Consider the following 20,319-nt stretch of genomic DNA (forward strand, 5'->3'; position numbering starts at 1 on the left):
TCTGGCTAGCTGAAGCAGTCTCAGCTTGCTACTTCTCCGCCATCTTGACTCCTCCCCTCAGTAGATTTTAAATGACAGATATCATGCAAAATATTTTTCCAACAACAGGATGAAGTTAGAAATCAGTGGCAATACAAAAACTAAGACTTCCCTAAATTTATGGAAATCCCATAACACATTCTTAAAAAACCAATGGATCAAAGAAGAAATCATAGAGAAGGTAGAAAATAGAGATGAAGGAAAATGAAAACACAGTATACCTAAATTTATGAAACACTTATGAGACAGCAATGCTAAAGGGGAAATTTATAGCTATAAATGCTTATAATGAAGATAAGAAAGATCTCAAATCAACAATTTAATTTCACAACTCAAGGAACTGGAAGGAAAAAAAAAGAAAAAAAAACAAACCCAAAGCTAGAAGAAGGAAACAGAAAACATTACAACAGAGATAAATGAAATAAAGAACAGAAAAACAAAGAAAAATCAATGAAGCCAAAAGTTGGTTCTTTGAAAAGATCAACAGAAGGGACAAACCTTGGGCTAAACAGAGAGAAAAAAAAAATGATTCGTATTACTAAAACTAAAAATGAAAATGGGAATACTGTCAATTCTATAGAATTAAAAAGGAGTATACAAGAGTACTGAGAACAACTGTAAGCCAACAAATTGGATACCCTAGATGAAATGGGCAAATTCCTAGAAATGTAAAACCTACAATGACTAAATCACAAAGAAGTAGAAAATGTGAATATAATTATAACTAGTAAAGAGTTTGAATCAGTAATTGAAAAGCTCCTGACAAAACCATTTCTGGGTATATATTCAAAACATCTGAAAGCAGGATCTCAGAAAAGATACATCTGTGTTCATAGCAGCACAATCCACAACTAAAAGTTGGAAAGAATCCAACTCACCATAGACAAATGAATGAATAAGCAAAATGTGGTACATACATACAATGGAATATTATATAGCCTTAAAAAGCACAGAAATTCTGACACAAACTACAACATGGATGAAACTTGAAGACATCATGCTAAGTGAAATAAGTCACAAAACAAAAAATAAGGTATGACTCCATTTATATGAGGTACTTAATATTAGTCAAAATCATAGAGACAGGAAGTAGAATGGCAGTTGCTAGGCACTGGGGTAAAAGGGAATAGGGAGTTAATGTTTAATAGGTATAGAGTTGCAGTTTCACAAGATGAAAAGTGTTATAGAAATGAAGAGTGGTGATGGTTGTACAACATTATGAATATATTTAAATGTGACTGTATGCTAAAAAATGATTTACATGGTAAATTTTACATTTATTTCACTATAATAAAAAATAATTGGAAAAAAAATTCATCCATCCCTTCCTCCTTGGTCCAATTCATGTAGTTAGCTGTTCCCTCCACAGGACCCAATGGTACCTATAAGCCTATCACGGGATTCACTATATTTTACTGTGTGATGGATTTGCTAGTTTATAGCTATTCCTTGATCTGATACATGATGTTTATGAAGATATATTGGAAAACCTTAATGTTTTCTGAGGAATATACTCTGGATCTCTGTAATTCAAGAATGTATTGTCAAGAGGCTGCAGGTTTATGGCTGAAATTGCTGTTAGACATTTCAATGAAAGAAAAGTTGTCCAGAGGACATTATGGGAGATGAAGAGTGGAGGAAAACTTGGCAGTGGGATTTTTAAGAAGTCTAAAGTTGACCGCCTGTTGGCTGATGGAAAAGGAATGTCAGTCATTCACTAGAAGGTAGGAGGAAGCTGGGAAAGGAGAGAAAAGGTAGAAATTCAGTATTATAAATTGTTTCTGCTGAATAAAATGGGATTACAAAAGATAGAAATAAGGACTTAAAACTTTTATGATTATGAAAGTAATAAATGCTCAATTTATAAAATTTGAAATATACAGATGGGTGTTACAAAAATGGAAATCACATGTATTTCTACCACACAGAGTTAAACACTGCAGTCATCTGTCCTATTTACCTACTTTACCTATCTACCTACTCAGCAGGCAACCATGAAAATGCCCATGCCAACTTTAACCACACAGAATGATCTTAATGAATGGGGAAATTATAACTATTCCATGACCTTTAAAATGTTATCAAAACATTAAAAACTCTCATTATCAATTAGAAATATGTACTGATAAATGTGCAGGAGAATAAACAGTAAACCTAATATTTATTGCTGTAGTCCAAAACATTAGAAACATTGAGAATTAAAGTCTTTTTGTTTTTGTTGTTCTGAAAAACAGTTATCAAGAGTAGTTTGGCGTACCTGGGTGGCTCAGTCAATTGAGCATCCAATGCTTGGTCTCAGCTAGGGTCATGAGATCAAGCTCTGGGACAGGCTCCACAAAGGGCATGAAGCCTGCCTGGGATTCTCTCTCTCCTTTGCCCTCTGCCCCTCTACCACTACCACCTTCAACTCACCATACAGAGAGAGCATCTTTTCTATGCCATAGGCAACCTGTCCTACTCCTTTCTTTCTTTTTTTTTTTTTATTTTCAGCATAACAGTATTCATTATTTTTACACCACACCCAGTGCTCCATGCAATCCATGCCCTCTATAATACCCACCACCTGATAACCCGACCTCCCACCCCCCACCCCTTCAAAACCCTCAGATTATTTTTTAGAGTCCATAGTCTCTCATGGATACCTCCTCTTCCAATTTCCCCCAACTCCCTTCTCCTCTCTATCTCCCCATGTCCTCCATGCTATTTGTTATGCTCCACAAATAAATGAAACCATATGATAATGGACTCTCTCTGCTTGACTTATTTCATTCAGCATAATCTCTTCCAGTCCCATCCATGTTGCTACAAAAGTTGGGTATTCATCCTTTCTGATGGAGGCATAATACTCCATAGTGTATATGGACCGCATCTTCCTTATCCATTCGTCCGTTGAAGGGCATCTTGGTTCTTTCCACGGTTTGGCGACCGTGGCCATTGCTACTATAAACATTGGGGTACAGATGGCCCTTCTTTTCACTACAACTGTATCTTTGGGATAAATACCCAGGAGTGCAATGGCAGGGTCATAGGGAAGTTCTATTTTTAATTTCTTGAGGAATCTCCACACTGTTCTCCAAAGAGGCTGCACCAACCTGCATTCCCACCAACAAAGTAAGAGAATTCCCCTTTCTCCACATCCCCTCCAACACATGTTGTTTCCTGTCTTGCTGATTTTGGCCATTCTAACTGGTGTAAGGTGATATCTCAATGTAGTTTTAATTTGAATCTCCCTGATGGCTAGTGATGATGAACATTTTTTCATGTGTCTGATAGCCATTTGTATGTCTTCATTGGAGAAGTGTCTGTCCTACTCCTTTCTAACCCTGACTCAACTCCCAACAATTTATCCTTTGTGCTTTCACTGTTGGAAAATATCTCCTGGAATTCCTTTAGTGTAAAGGGTTTTTTGTTTTTGTTTATGCTTTTTTGTTTGTTTTGGTTTGTGGTTTTTTGTTTGTTTTTTGCTTGCATTGCCTTCTGAGATTTCATTCTGTTCTTCAAAAAAACTTTCCTCAGGCATGTATTGCATGGAGCTATAGGTTATATGTTATAAGTAAACAATTAATCTTGGAACACTACATCAAAAACTAATGACGTATTGTATGATGACTAACATATTATAATAAAAATTCATTCATTCATTCATTTTAAAAAACCCTTTCCTTATCTACACAGATAACATCACTTCCACTAAGTTCCTCTGGCTGCCTATCTAGAACCTCTTAAATGGCACCACTGTCAGCATTCTCAAAGTCTGCTGTTTCTTCTGCAATTTTGTTTACATTAGATTCAAATTTTACTTCCAACATTATCACTTTCAGCTTCTTTGTTGCTCTTTTGTCTTTGGTGCACAATTCCCTCTTTAAGTGATCAGGTTTTGTAAAATGCTATGTGGATTTATCACTAGATGTCAAGGAGGAAACATAATTACATGCTTTGCTGTCTGCGTGTGAACTAAATAATAAATGCAAAGTGACCAACTGCTGACAGATTTTCATGTAAGTGCATGATTGATTACTGGGGATGATGCACATATTGATTTTTTCACTGAAGAGCCAGCAGCAAAGTCTATACTTCATGTAATTAATCTCAGTGAATACAACAGAAATATGAAACATGTTGTGGGGCACTGGTATTATATGGCTGAAATTTGTGCATATTAAAGCTCTGTGAAAGTAAGGATCATCTCTGTGTGAGCATCACTATATACAATAATTATTAAAATGATGCTAATTTAAAATGTATATGCATTTTGGATACATATACATTTTTATTATATATATTTAAAATTTTTATTACATTTTAAATTAGCATCATTCTATAATTAATATATATTCTGATTTTCTTGAGCCTTATATTTTCCCATCCTATCATATGTGCTTGGAAAATATGATATTTAATAGCACAAGGATTCTACCCTAAGAATGGAAATTAATTTCCAAATGAGCAACATATAGGTTATTACCAAAGTGTTTGATAATAGAGATAATGTTGTGAGAACATATGTTTACACAAATCATTCAGTACTTCTCTATTTCCTATGCACAAATTTTCTAGAAATAGAATGACTACATCAAGGATATAAATAATTGGAAGGCTTTTGATACAGACCTATGTATATTTTTATTTATCTTTCTTTGTCCCAAAGTCAGCTTCCAACTTTGAGGATCATATTGCATTTTTAAAAAATAATTTTCCATTATTCATAGCATGTTTAAATGTGCCCAGTGAAATTAACATTGGAAATTTGCATTTTAGTTGCTGTGAGTTGCCCACTCAAATCCTTTGCTCACTTTTCTTGGGATACTTGTCTATTTCTAGGCAATTTATACCACTTCTTTCTATAGAGTACCTCTTTACAGATACTGCCTCAAAAATGAACAAGTGTGGAACTCCAAAAACCCCAGGCTGTTATTGCTTTCTTGTGCATTTGTTACATAAGAAAGATGTAAATATAAAATGAACACCATAGGGGCACCTGGGTGGCTCAGTGGGTTAAGCCTCTGCCTTCGGCTCAGGTCCTGATCTCAGGGTCCTGGGATCAAGCCCTGCATTGGGCTCTCTGCTCAGCAGGAATGCTGCCGCCCCCACCCTCTCTGCTTGCCTCTCTGCCTACTTGTGATCCTCTCTCTCTGTCAAATAAATAAATAAAATCTTTAAAAAAATCAACGTCAAGACTCCCCAGCAAGGTGGCGGAGAAATAGCAGGCTGAGACTACTTCAGCTAGCAGGAGATCAGCTAGATTAGCTTATCTAAAGATTGCAAACACCTAAAAATCCATCCGCAGATCGAAGAGAAGAATAGCAATTCTAGAAACAGAAAAACAACCACTTTTTGAAAGGTAGGGCTGGCGGAGAAGTGAATCCAAAGCGACTGGAAGATAGACCCCGGGGGGAGGGGCTGGCTCCCAGTAAGCTGCGGAGCACAAAATCAGGACTTTTAAAAGTCTGTTCCGCTGAGGGACATCGCTCCAGAGGCTAAACCGGGGCGAAGCCCACGCGGGGTCAGCGTGGCCTCAGGTCCCGCAGGGCCACATAAGGATCAGGGGTATCTGAGTGTCACAGAGCTTGCGGGTACTGGAACCGGAGAGATGGCTACAGAGACAGAGCCTACAGTAAGCTCACAGCTGGGGGTTACCTTGAACCGGTCGCAGGCTCAGTGAGCTCGGAGCGGGGCTGGAGGTCAGGCAGATGGGAGTTACTGGGCGCTGTTCTCTGAGGGTGCACTGAGGAGTGGGGCCCCGGGCTCTCAGCTCCTCTAGGCCAGAGACCAGGAGGCCGCCATTTGTATTCCTTTCCTCCTGAACTCTACGGAAAGGGGAAAGCGCTCAGGGAACAAAAGCTCCTGAAAGCAAACCCAAGCAGATTAATCAGCCCGGCCCCTGGTAAGGGCTGTGCAATTCCGCCTGGGGCAAAAACACTTGAGAATCACTACACCAGGCCCCTCACCCAGAAGATCAACAAGAAATCCAGCCAAGACCAAGTTCACCTACCAAGGAGTGCAGTTTCAATACCAAGGAGAGCAGCAGAATTCCAGAGGAGGAGAAAGCAAAGCACGGAACTCATGACTTTCTCCCTGTGACTTTTAGTCTTACAGTTAATTTAATTTTTTTCTTTTTCATTTTTTTCTCTTCTTCTCTTAAAATTTTTTTAACTTTTACTCTTTTCTTTTTTAACGTTTTTTAACTAGTTTATCTAATATATATATATTTTCTTTTTTATACTTTTCTTTATTCATTCTCTTTATGTTAATTCTTTTCTTTCTTTTTTTCTATCTTTTTCTTTCTTTCTTTCTTTTTGAACCTCTTTTTATCCACTTCTTTCCCCTCACGATGTGGGATCTCTTCTGATTTGGTTAAAGCATATTTTCCAGGGGTTGTTGCCACGCTTTTAGTATTTTACTTGCTCCTTCATATACTCTTATCTGGACAAAATGACAAGGCAGAAAAATTGACCACAAAAAAAGGAACAGGAGGCCGTACCGAAGGTTAGGGACCTAATCAATACAGACATTGGTTATATGTCAGATCTAGAGTTCAGAATGACAATTCTCAAGGTTCCAACCGGGCTTGAAAAAGGCATGGAAGATATTACAGAAACCCTCTCGGGAGATATAAAAGCCCTTTCTGGAGAAATAAAATAACTAAAATCTAACCAAGTTGAAATCAAAAAAGCCATTAATGAAGTGCAATAAAAAATGGAGGCTCTCACTGCTAGGATAAATGAGGCAGAAGAAAGAATTAGCAATATAGAAGACCAAATGACAGAGAATAAAGAAGCTGAGCAAAAGAGGGACAAACAGCTACTGGACCACAAGGGGAGAATTCGAGAGATAAGTGAAACCATAAAACAAAACAACATTAGAGTAATTGGGATTCCAGAAGAAGAAGAAAGAGAGAGGGGAGCAGAAGGTATACTGGAGAGAATTATTGGGGAGAATTTCCCCAATATGGCAAAGGGAACGAGCATCAAATTCAGGAGGTTCAGAGAACGCCCCTCCAAATCAATAAGAATAGGCCCATACCCCGTGACCTAATAGTAAAATTTACAAGCCTCAGTGACAAAGAGAAAATCCTGAAAGCAGCCAGGGAAAAGAAGTCTGTAACATACAATGGTAAGAATGTTAGATTGGCAGCTGACTTATCCACAGAGACGTGGCAGGCCAGAAAGAGCTGGCATGATATTTTCAGAGCACTAAACGAGAAAAACATGCAGCCAAGAATACTATATCCAGCTAGGCTATCATTGAAAATAGAAGGAGAGATTAAAAGCTTCCAGGACAAACAACAACTGAAAGAATTTGAAAACACCAAACCAGCTCTACAGGAAATCTTGAAAGGGGTCCTCTAAGCAAAGAGAGTGCCTACAAGAGGTAGATCAGAAAGGAACAGAGACCATATACAGTAACAGTCACCTTACAGGCAATACAATGGCACTAAATTCATATCTCTCAATAGTTACCCTGAATGTTAATGGGCTAAATGCCCCAATCAAAAGACGCAGGGTATCAGAATGGATAAAAAAAAAAGAACCATCTATATGTTGCCTACAAGAAACTCATTTTAAGCCCGAAGACACCTCCAGATTAAAAGTGAGGGGGTGGAAAAGAATTTACCATGCTAATGGACATCAGAAGAAAGCAGGAATGTCAATTCTTATATCAGATCAATTAGATTTTAAGCCAAAGATTATAATAAGAGATGAGGAAGGATACTACATCATATTCAAAGGTTCTGTCCAACCAGAAGATCTAACGATTATAAATATCTATGCCCCCAACGTGGGAGCAGCCAACTATATAAACCAATTAATAACAAAATCAAAGAAACACATCAACAATAATACAATAATAGTAAGGGAAGTCAACACTCCCCTCACTGAAATGGACAGATCATCCAAGCAAAAGATAAGCAAGGAAATAAAGGCCTTAAATGACACACTGGACCAGATGGAAATCACAGATATATTCAGAATATTTCATCCCAAAGCAACAGAATACACATTCTTCTCTAGTGCACATGGAACATTCTCCAGAATAGATCACATCCTCGGTCCTAAATCAGGACTCAACCAGTATCAAAAGATTGGGATCATTCCCTGCATATTTTCAGACTACAATGCTCTAAAGCTAGAATTCAACCACAAGAGGAAGTTTGGAAAGAACCCAAATACATGGAGACTAAACAGCACCTTTCTAAAGAATGAATGGGTCAACCGGGAAATTAAAGAAGAATTGAAAAAAATCATGGAAACAAATGATAATGAAAACACAACGGTTCAAAATCTGTGGGATACAACAAAGGCAGTCCTGAGAGGAAAATATATAGTGGTACAAGCCTTTCTCAAGAAACAAGAAAGGTCTCAGGTACACAATCTAACCCTACACCTAAAGGAGCTGGAGAAAGAACAAGAAAGAAACCCTAAGCCCAGCAGGAGAAGAGAAATCATAAAGATCAGAGCATAAAACAGTGAAATAGAAACCAAAAAAACAATAGAACAAATCAACGAAAATAGGAGCTGATTCTTTGAGAGAATTAATAAAATTGATAAACCCCTGGCCAGACTTAATAAAAAGAAAAGAGAAAGGACCCAAATAAATAAAATCATGAATGAAAGAGGAGAGATCACAACTAACACCAAAGAAATACAAACTATTATATGAACATACTATGAGCCACTCTACACCAACAAATTTGACAATCTGGAAGAAATGGATGCATTCCTAGAAACATATAAACTACCACAACTGACCAGGAAGAAATAGAAAGCCTGAACAGACCCATAACCAGTAAGGAGATTGAAACAGTCATTAAAAATCTCCAAACAAACAAAAGCCCAGGGCCAGATGGCTTCCCGGGGGAATTCTACCAAACATTGAAAGAAGAACTAATTCCTATTCTCCTGAAACTGTTCCAAAAAATAGAAATGGAAGGAAAACTTCCAAACTCATTTTATGAGGCCAGCATCACCTTGATCCCAAAACCAGACAAAGATCGCATCAAAAAAGAGAGCTATAGACCAATATCCTTGATGAACACAAATGTGAACATTCTCACCAAAATACTAGCCAATAGGATTCAACAGTTCATTAAAAGGATTATTCACCACGACCAAGTGGGATTTATTCCAGGGCTGCAAGGTGGGTTCAACATCCGCAAATCAGTCAATGTGATACAACACATCAATAAAAGAAAGAACAAGAACCATATGATACTCTCAAAAGATGCTGAAAAAGCATTTGACAAAGTACAGCATCCCTTCCTGATCAAAACTCTTCAAAGTGTAGGGATAGAGGGCACATACCTCAATATCATCAAAGCCATCTATGACAAACCCACCGCAAATATCATTCTCAATGGAGAAAAACTGAAAGCTTTTCCGCTAAGGTCAGGAACACGGGAGGGATGTCCATTATCACCACTGCTATTCAACATAGTACTAGAAGTCTTAGCCTCAGCTATCAGACAACAAAAGGAAATTAAAGGCATCCAAATCGGCAAAGAAGAAGTCAAATTATCACTCTTCGCAGATGATGTGATACTGTATATGGAAAACCCAAAAGACTCCACTCCAAAACTGCTAGAACTTCTACAGGAATTCAGTACAGTGTCAGGATATAAAATCAATGCACAGAAATCAGTTGCATTTCTCTACACCAACAACAAGACAGAAGAAAGAGAAATTAAGGAGTCCATCCCATTTACAATTTCACCCAAAACCATAAGATACCTAGGAATAAACCTAACCAAAGAGGCACAGAATCTATACTCAGAAAACTATAAAGTACTCATGAAAGAAATTGAGGAAGACACAAAGAAATGGAAAAATGTTCCATGCTCCTGGATGGGAAGAATAAATATTGTGAAAATGTGTATGCTACCTAAAGCAATCTAAACATTTAATGCGATTCCTATCAAAGTACCATCCATCTTTTTCAAAGAAATGGAACAAATAATTCTAAAATTTATATGGAACCCGAAAAGACCTCGAATAGCCAAAGGGATATTGAAAAAGAAAGCCAATTCCAGACTTCAAGCTCTATTACAAAGTTGTCATCATCAAAACAGCATGGTACTGGCACAAAAACAGACACAGAGATCAATGGAACAGAATAGAGAGCCCAGAAATAGACCCTCAACTCTATGGTCAACTAATCTTCAACAAAGCAGGAAAGAATGTCCAATGGAAAAAAGACAACCTCTTTAATAAATGGTGTTGGGAAAATTGGACAGCCACATGCAGAAAAATGAAATTGGACCATTTCCTTACACCACACACAAAAATAGACTCAAAATGGATGAAAGACCACAATGTGAGAAAGGAATCCATCAGAATCCTTGAGGAGAACACAGACAGCAACCTCTTCAACCTCAGCTGCAGCAACATCTTCCTAGGAACATCGCCAAAGGCAAGGGAAGCAAGGGCAAAAATGAATATAGGGATTTCATCAGGATCAAAAGCTTTTGCACAGCAAAGGAAACAGTTAACAAAATCAAAAGACAACTGACAGAATGGGAGAAGATATTTGCAAACAATATATCAGATAAAGGACTAGTGTCCAAAATCTATAAAGAACTTAGCAAACTCAACATCCAAAGAACAAATAATCCAATCAAGAAATGGGCAGAGGACATGAACATACATTTCTGCAAAGAAGACATCCAGATGGCCAACAGACACATTTTTCATGGAAATACAAATCAAAACCACAATGAGATATCACCTCACACCAGTCAGAATGGCTAAAATCAACAAGTCAGGAAATACAGATGCTGGCGAGGATGCAGAGAAAAGGGAACCCTCCTACACTGTTGGTGGGAATGCAAGTTGGTGCAACCACTCTGGAAAACAGCATGGAGGTTCCTCAAAATGTTGAAAATAGAACTGCCCTATGATCCAGCAATTGCACTATTGGGTATTTACCCTAAGGATACAAACGTAGTGATCCAAAGGGGCACATGCACCCGAATGTTTATAGCAGTAATGTCCACAATAGCCAAACTATGGAAAGAACCTAGATGTCCATCAACAGATAAATGGATCAAGAAGATGTGGTATATATACACAATGGAATACTATGCAGCCATCAAAAGAAACAAAATCTTGCCATTTGCGACAACATGGATGGAACTAGAGCGTATCATGATTAGCGAAGTAAGTCAAGCAGAGAAAGACAACTATCATATGATCTCCCTGATATGAGGAAATGGTGATGCAACATAGGGGTTTAAGTGGGTAGGAGAAGAATCAATGAAACAAGATGGGATTGGGAGGGAGACAAACCATAAGTGACTCTTAATCTCACAAAACAAACTGAGGGTTGCTGGGGGGAGGTTGGTTGGGAGAAGGGGGGAGGGTTATGGACATTGGGGAGGATATGTGCTTTGGTGAGTGCTGTGAAGTGTGTAAACCTGGCGATTCACAGACCTGTACCCCTGGGGATAAAAATATATGTTTATATAAAAAATAAAAAATTAAAAAAAAACCAACGTCATAATTCTGATGTGTTTTTAGCTGGTTCTAATAACTTTTAGAGCTGTTTATAAGAGTCCAATTACAAACATTCATTTTCTTCAATGATGCACATAAAAGATTCAACCATTAATTATTAACCTTTTTTTTTTAAGTCAAGGTAAATGTACTGGGAACAGAGAATAAAATCCACCCCAAAAATCTTTACTAACTAGACTTTGATTTTGGCATGACCCATGTTTCACATTTCCATATATAGTTCATTGTCCCTCAAACTCCCACCTCCTCATGACCTCTCCTGCTGCCCTGGTGTTTGTTGTTTTGTAAAATGAGTGACACACTTTCATGTTAAAGCATTACTATTTAAAAGAAGGCTTGTAAAGAGGGCAATAAAGTATGGGCATTCCGGTCATTGATGGGTAAGAACAATTTTCTAGAGGGGTTGCTTTCTGACACCAGTCACACTCTACCGTGTAAGGGAATTTGTTCCTATTCAGATTAGAACTAGCAGCTCTGAACAACAACCAAATACTATTAAAAAATTTATCATGGAGTGCATGGGTAGCTCACTAGGTTAAGCAACCAACTCTTGATACTGGCTCAGATCATGATCTCGGGTCCTAGGATCCAGCCTCGAGCTGGGCTCTAGGCTCAGAGGGAGTCTGCTTGAGGATTCTTTCTCTCTCTGTGTCTCGCTTTCCCTCTAATCCTCCCCCGGTCTCTCTCTAAAATAAATAAATAAATATTTTTAAAAAACACATGCCACTATATTGCAACCACCTTAAGATAAAGATGTAAGAAGTAATGGCAGAAAACACACCTGCAGTTTTGGGAGTCTTTCCCAAGGCTACCTGAGTTCAAACACTGAACGTCAGAATTCTAGGGTGGAGGGGGGTCTACTGTTAGAAAAGGTGATGATGCTGTAGTTTCTATTTTGATGGCTCAGAGGCTTTTATGCTCACCACTGCTGTGGGGATTCTAGGGCTGAGTTTTTATATTTTGCAGTTACTACAAGTACAGCAATTTTCCCAAAACAGAAGTCCTTGGGCAATGTTACCTGCCCTTTTGTGTCCTTTCCTGACAATCTAAGGCAGAGTATGGGTTATTTCAGGAATATAGGCTGCCCAATGAAGGTCAGGAGAACTCCTGCCAAGAAGAGGTCAACTTCTAGAAAGAAATTCAAATGACGTAATTTTAAAGCAAGCGAGTGAGCCATGTCATTACCACCTGCTAGAATGTGCTGGCTTAAGCAGGGCAGGAGAGCAAGGGTACAGAGAAACTCCTTGGATAAATTTGTACTTGAATCTATGTCCTACCAGATGTAGTCTATTCTTGGTTATTCTAAGGAAAGGCAGAAAATATACTGCATTTGTTAGCAATTAGCTTGCTTTCCTACACAAATATTAATCAAATCCCTCTGCTGCACCAGACCCCAAAGTAAAGCTGAAAAGAAGGGACATCTAACCCAAGAGCTAAAAGCTGAGGAACACTCAAGCAGAGGGAGGAAGAACACGTTCTAGACAGAGGCAAGGGAAATCAAAGTACATTTATTTTTTTTTATTTATTTTATTTTTTTTTTATTTGACAGACAGAGATTACAAGTAGACAGAGAGGCAGGCAGAGAGAGAGAGAGAGAGAGGAGGAAGCAGGCTCCCTGCTGAGCAGAGAGCCCGATGCGGGACTCGATCCCAGAACCCTGAAATCATGACCTGAGCCGAAGGCAGCGGCTTAACCCACTGAGCCACCCAGGCGCCCAAAGTACATTTAAAGAACTGAAAAAACTTGGGGTACAGAACACAAGAGTAGGGCAGAGAGAGCCAAGAGATGCAGACAACAAACACATGGTTCTGTAAGTCTGTTAAGAAGTTAGAATTTACCCATGAATAGTGGGGGATCATTGATGTGTTTTAAGTCAATGAGTGACAAGATGAGTCTTGCATTTTAGAGAAAGCATGCTGCTTTCTCTAAAGCGTGCTGCTTTCAGGGCAAGAGCCTCAGAATTCTCATGGAGAAGGCCACTGGGACCCTTCAAGCACAAGATGGTGGTGGGCTTTATGATACTGTGCATGGGAGTGAAGAGGAAGACAGTCTGTTGCGTTTTAGTGACTTGACGGAATAGGGCAGGATGGCAAAGGAAAAGAGGCCAAGAGGATGCCTGCATTCTTGGCTGGGCAACTGAGCGGGTGAATTTCCTTCTCTGACACAGGACACAAGAAGAGAAACAATTTTAAAAAGGTGATTATGGGTTTGTTGTGTTTGAGGTGTTTATGGTGTATCCGGTGGAAATGGCGAGCAGCCAGACGGACAGTGGTTAGCTAGAAAGAGGGATATCCCTATTAAATCGGGCAGTAACTTCTTAGAGCAGCTTCTTAGTAAGAACTAGCAAGATGCCCAACCTCTTGGGTTTGACCTGCAAACAGACTACTCAGTACCTCTGGCCTCCATCACCATTGACCATAATCACCATAAACCATCACCAGATTTCAGGCTGCTAACTACAAAGAGAAAGAACAGACATGTCCAAGTTCATTACTATGTAAAGAGAAAAATCTACTAAGAAATTAGAAAGTAGAAAAAAAAAAAAGGAACTTTTCCCCCTATACTTAGTGGGGCACAATTTTTTACACTGCACGGTGGCATCAGAAACATGAACTGGTACGGATCATGTTGATACAGGCCTAAATGTTGCTCCTGGCAGAATCATTAGTTGTTTGGGAGAAGGCTCAGGTCCCCACTCCTCTAGCACAGGAGGGAGCTCACTTTCTGGGGCTCAGTAAGGACTACCATCCCGACCTGACAGCACAGAGTCTGCACAGGGCCATCTTCTCAATGGCCAAGGAAGGCACGGCTAACAAGAAACATATAAAACAGGCTACATACAGCAGCTCAGACCAAATGAAGAAAAATTTTTAAAAACAATGATCTCTTCCAAGTTTGAAAATGTTTATTTTAATTGAGGGAGAAGGAGGCTGAAGACTAATTTCTTATAGCAACTTTATCTAGTTATAAAACTCATGTAGGATATAAAGCCTAGCTGCTCATTTCTTCTTCCTAAATAAAATATTTAATTCAAACACTTACCTTGCTGTATTTTTTTTTTAGGAGACATGGTCAATTGGTTATACCTTTTATTAACCAGATCTTATACTACGTTCCAATTGAGGGTTCAAAGATCCCCCTGAAACTAAATGGGAAGAAATCAGAGGGGTGACAAACCATGACAGACACTTGACTCTGGGGAAAAAAAACTGAGGGTTGTGGAAGGGGAGGTGGGTTGGGGAATGGGGTAACTGGATGATGGGCGTTTAGAAGGGCAGGTGATGTGATGAGCACTGGGTATTATATAATGAATCATTGAACACTACATCAAAAACGATGTACTATATGTTGGCTAATTGAAATTAAAAAAACAAAGATCCCCCTGAAATTGTGAATTGTGCCAAGAACCCAGCATATAAATGAGTCTACACATTTTTCTGGGAAGAGGGACTAGAACCCTCACATTCTTAAAGCAGTTTACATTCAAAACAGACTAAGAATCACTATCTTACATCTATCTTCCACTATGGTTCTACTACAGCTATAGTAAAAATATAGGGCATAAATTAGGGGTTGATAGGTTTTCTCTTCTCTTAAGAATATATTTTCTTTCGGAGGACCATAATCTGTAAAGAACCTCAAGAGCTAAAAGTTCATCCACCTGCCTTTGGGTGAAATAGCTCCAAAATTATCCAAGTCAGATGAAAACGGAAAGTCTGTTTATTTCTCCCTATGGGAAAGCAATTCCAACACCTCATTCTGTAACCTATTACATTTTTTAACGACCACTATAAAATTTATCTTTGGTCTGTATGTGCTCTGGTTTAAGTCCTAAATGGCCTTATTACTATTTTTCTTCACTTTATACATGGCCATAAATATGTGTTAATCTTTTCCAGAGAAGATATATTGCAATGTTCTTGTCACAGGCCATTTTTAAAACCAGTGACTTTGGTGATCGGTGTGTATATACACAACACAGCTCATGCACGCTAGGCTGATGTCTGGCCATATACTAGAACATAAGTGTGATCAAGTTACTAGCAACAAGAATTCAGAGTCTCAGAGAGCTGGGGAAAGTCTCTCAGATGACACAGTGCAGGAAGAAGAGATTCTCCTGCTGTTTCTGTTGCTCAGAGGTGTGAATGTGAGGCAGAGATCCAACTTAACCAGGAGCCCAGAATGTGTGGCCGCCTCGGCAACCTACAGCCCTATACTGACCTGTGATTATGTTCCTGTTGCCCTCCCCAAGGCACACTGTACACTTCAGCCCTCCCATGTACACTGGCTATCTGACGCTGCCACCCCCGTTCATCTGTCTCTTGCATATCTTTGTTTCCTGTAGGTAGTCCTCTCTACATGACACTGGGCACCTCAGGCTTCCTACCACCATGGCACCCTGTTCCTCTGTTGCCTGCCCACTGACTAGGAGTCATCTGCACCCCAAAGGGTTATATCCTGCTTTCCAGGGGACAGTGGACCCACTCCAGCCTAGGCTACCCAGCAAATTTGTCTACTGTCCCATGGGCTGCCTTCCCCAATAAGGTGTGACCCACAGTCTCAGTGTAGGGGTGGCCCGGATCAAGTCTGTCCTTACTTGAGTACTCTCAAGCAGCTGTAGGGTACCTTAAAAAGTTCTTTTTAAATCTTATGCTTACTCGTTTTTCATAGCAAATGATGTTTTATATTAAAATTCCCCTATTTAAATCACCATGTGGTTTCTCCCTTCTGATTGGACCCAGACTGAAATAATCACAAAGAAAACTTATTCTTTGATTATACTCATGGATAGTATTTGCTAAAAGTACATCTCCTACTCTTATTTTTCCTTCCAGTTTAACTGTATTGTGGTTAAAGGATGTAGTATATGTAATTCCAACTTCCTGGAGTTTATTGATATCCTTTTAACATAATGCATGGCCAACTTTTTAAAGATGTTTCTGGAAAACTGAAGTTAGAGTTTCTGTTTTTAGGGTACAGAGATGGACCTATTTCTCTTAGCTCAATCTTATTAAAATATTTATGCCCTGGGGGCACCTGGGTGGCTCAGGTGCTAAACATCTGCCTTCAGCTCAGGTCATAATCCCAGGGACCTGCGCTTGAACACCACATCGGGCTCCCTGCTTGGTGGGGAGACTGTTTCTCCCTCTCCCTCTGCCTGTTGCTCACCCTACTTGTGATCTCTCTCTCTCTGTCAAATAAATGAAATATTTTAAAAAATTTATACCCATTATATAGGAGTCAGCAAAATTTTTCCGTGAAGAGCCAGACAGTAATAGAATATAGACTTGTGAGCTATAAGGTCTGTGTTGTAATTCCTCAACTCCTACCAAAGAGCAAAACAGCCATAGACGATATGTAAACAAGTGGTCTGTGTGGCTGTATTCAATAAAACTTTATTTACAAAAATAGGCAATGTGGGGATGGGGAGAGGGCAGCTGGGTGGCTCTGTTGGTTGAGCGTCTGACACCTGATTTCAGCTCAGGTCATAATCTCAGGGTCCTGGGATGATCCCTGCAATAGTCTCCATGCTCAGTGGCGAGTCTGCTAGAGATTTTCTCTCTCCTCCTCTCCCTCTGCCCCTCAGAGCATGTACTCTCTCCTCCTTAAATAAATAATCTCTTAAAAAATAATGAAATTAAAAAATAAAAACACTTCACAAAAAAGCAGTGGGCCAAAGTTAGCCCATAGGCCACAGTTTATCAACCCCTGTCCTACATCATTATTTTTAACTACTTAGTCTGTAAAGCTATGAGAAAGAGGAGTTATATCTCTCAACACTACTGTGTTTTTTGGATTTCCTCCTAGGTGTTTTTGGTTCTTTGTTTATAGAGTTCTATGATCTAATATTCAACACAAAAAGGTTCATAGCTATTAGGTCCTCATGTGAATTTTATTCCTCATCACTGTAGAATCCTCTCTTTGTTCTGAAAAGTTTTTTGTACATTAAAACTTATATGAATATTAAAAATATTTAGAAAGAAAATATAAAATAACAATAAAATTAAGATCAAAGAGAAGTTTAACAACAAATCCAAATGGAATAAATTTACCCATTAAAAGAAAGCCAATCTGAGCATGTGGCAAACACGAAAGCCTGGTCTATAAGATGGATGTGCAAAAGAGTGTCCTGGAAGTTTTACCTAGGGATTCTCCATCTGCCTTTCCTTTTTTTTTTTCTTTAGATTTTATTTATTCAAGAGAGAGAAAGAGAGAGCATGGGGAGGAGCAGAGCAGGAGGGAGAGGAACAAGCAGACTTTGTGCTGAGCACAGAACCCAACAGTGGGACTTGATCCCAGGACCCTGAGATCATGACCTAAGCTGACACCAAGAGTTAGACACTCAACTGACTGAGCCACCCAGGCATCTCTGCATCTGTCCTTCTTAAGAAAGATCCTCTTCATCTATCTTTTTAAATCTTTTTCTCTATAAATGTAATTATTATCCAGTGTGTCATATGTTGCATCAATTTATATATATGTCTGTGTGTGTGTATATACATATGTATATACATTTTTTAATTTGATGTCATTTGAGTCTCTTACAGAAGAGAGTCTAGTTTGTGTTTGGCTTTCCTCTGTTCACTGGAGCCTCATCTGTTTCCTGGCCTTAGCCCAAGATGAGAGCTGGTTATCTGGTTCAGCCCCTATTCTGAGCTAGAACAGTTAGCATTCTATTTTCCATGTAGCTTCATGCAAAAGATATTCTACACCAACTATCCTTCCACTCTGGGGCTGGGGAGTGTTCCCTTACCTCACTGTGAGCCCACAGACACTTTTTTTTTGTGACTGCTCAACTCCACATGTGCCATTATTTAATATAACCCAGGATTGATGGATTTTCCCCTCTTTCTTTCTCACTCCATTGAACCAAACCTTTATTTGCTAAACATAATTAAGTCTAAGGAATTATTCATGCAAACTGCATTTGCCTTCCTTTCAAAGCCACAGAGCAGAAAAAGACAAATCCTAGCAGTTTGAGAACCAAAGGTCTGTCTCTGTGAAGAACCAGATCTAAGGTCGCGAGGGTTACAGGGACCCCCAATCCTTGGATCCTCAAATCTAGAGAGGTATTCAGGAGCCTTCATGGAATTTTATCAACGCACCCTCTGAATGGCTGCTCTATAGGAATCACGTGTCTAAGCACTGGGTCCTCTTCAAGTTTGGGTAAAATTGAGTTGGTCCAAACTCGAAGTTTCTGCTGGGCTCTTTCCATATATTCGGTGGCCTTGTGTGGTTTTACCTGCCTTCATTTAGCTTTACTTATTTCCTTCTGTCTTTGTGGAAATTTAGAGGAATACGATCTAGGTCTACGTGCCTGCTTCTGCATTCCTCAGGAGTCCTGCATGCCAAGCACAACTCTAAAACATCTTTTGGAGAGAGAACTGGTCTCCAAAATGATTTCTCCTTCCTTCTTCGAATTCATTTCTCAAATTTTCTACCTCCCATTAAGATGGCTTTGAGATTCTGACTTAAATACCTATTGAAATGAATGCTAAGCCATCTAGCTTTAAAATAAAGTAGAAATTTAGTATTTCTAGGCCAAATAATCTTCTGAAATTCCTTTTGGTTCCAGCTTTGAAAATAATTAAAGTGGCATAGAAATTGAAGGCATCACGAAATTCAAAGAAAATGACTTTCACTTCAGCACTGTTCTGAAAGATGCACAAACAGTTGGGCCCTTACCAGTGGAATGAGCAGGCTAATGAGGTCTGTCAGAGGTTTGCTGAGCAGCAGCAGGTCCTCAGCAGCCTGAGTGTCCCCTCCTGAGCCAGACTTCTGCGCCTTGAGGGGAGAGAAAAGAAGGGAAGTGGTGTGTCGGAGATTTGTCAGTTTGGCCAGAGGAGACAGATCAGGAGAGGAAAGGAGCCTAGGAAGTAATCCCCCGCAACCCCCTGAGGAGAGGTGAGGCCTTGTTATAACAGGACAAAGAGCTCACACAGGGCCACTGCCACCAGCTCAGGCCACAGAGGCCAGGTTGGACAGCCCACAGATAAAGCAAGACCAAGGCTGTCCTTGAACGAATGTTGATGTTCATGTACTGTGGAGGGGACTCTATCTTTCCAACCATGCTGAGATGAGGGGCTGCTACCCCTATCTTTTGGGTGAGAAAACTGAAGTTGAGAGAAGTTAAATAGTTTTTCAAAAGCCCCACAGATAATGAGTGGCAAAGCCGGACTCGAAATTACATATGCTCACTTCTCATGGGCATTTTGATGCACATTACCTGATGTATACCATCATCGTGTAATTCTGCTATGCTCTCATTCTCTATTTGCATCTGCATGCTTGAACAACATTTAGAATAGCTGTCCAACATACCAGGGCACAGAGAGGCCTCAGACACAGGCCTACATTGCTTAGGAAGAATGCGCTGAAATTGCCCTGGAAAAAGGAAATAAGAATTGTGTGGCTCTACTCTTCAGTGTGTCTGCTCTCAGGAGTTTTATGGGACTGTCTAATCTCTCTTATAAGGGGTGAATAATTTTATACTGAAAAAAGGCACTATCATGTTTGCTACAATATATACACATTCCATTCATATACCTCCTCTCTGTTAATTTCACTCAGAAGAAACCAAACTACTTGCACGTCATAACCTCTGCCTTCACAGTAGGCTGCAGAATGCCTGCCTCAGGTTATTAGCCTGGACTCCAGAACCCTTCTCAGGAAGGCCCAGTTCCTTCTGGACAGAATTTAAGTGGCCTGCTTTATCTGGCTCAGAGGGGCTTGACTGAAAAAGTAGACGCCTGCCTTTTAACAACTTATA

At 39.5% G+C, this 20,319-nt stretch overlaps 1 protein-coding gene across 4 annotated transcripts in view; it reads right to left on the minus strand.

Annotated features, from left to right (window-relative positions):
- The window catches only part of ULK4 (unc-51 like kinase 4), a 653,153-nt gene that overhangs the window by 189,822 nt on the left and 443,012 nt on the right, over window positions 1-20,319 (minus strand). For 3 of the 4 annotated variants that reach the window (XM_059390725.1, XM_059390726.1, XM_059390724.1), the window contains one exon: window positions 19,236-19,334. In XM_059390725.1, coding sequence (XP_059246708.1) covers window positions 19,236-19,334 — 99 coding nt within the window. Of the gene's footprint in view, window positions 1-19,235; window positions 19,335-20,319 lie in introns of those variants that run through there. The other variant, XM_059390727.1, reaches the window with a different exon arrangement.

Source organism: Mustela nigripes, chromosome 2 (genome assembly GCF_022355385.1).
Source record: "Mustela nigripes isolate SB6536 chromosome 2, MUSNIG.SB6536, whole genome shotgun sequence".
In the NCBI taxonomy this organism is placed as follows: Eukaryota; Metazoa; Chordata; class Mammalia; order Carnivora; family Mustelidae; genus Mustela; species Mustela nigripes.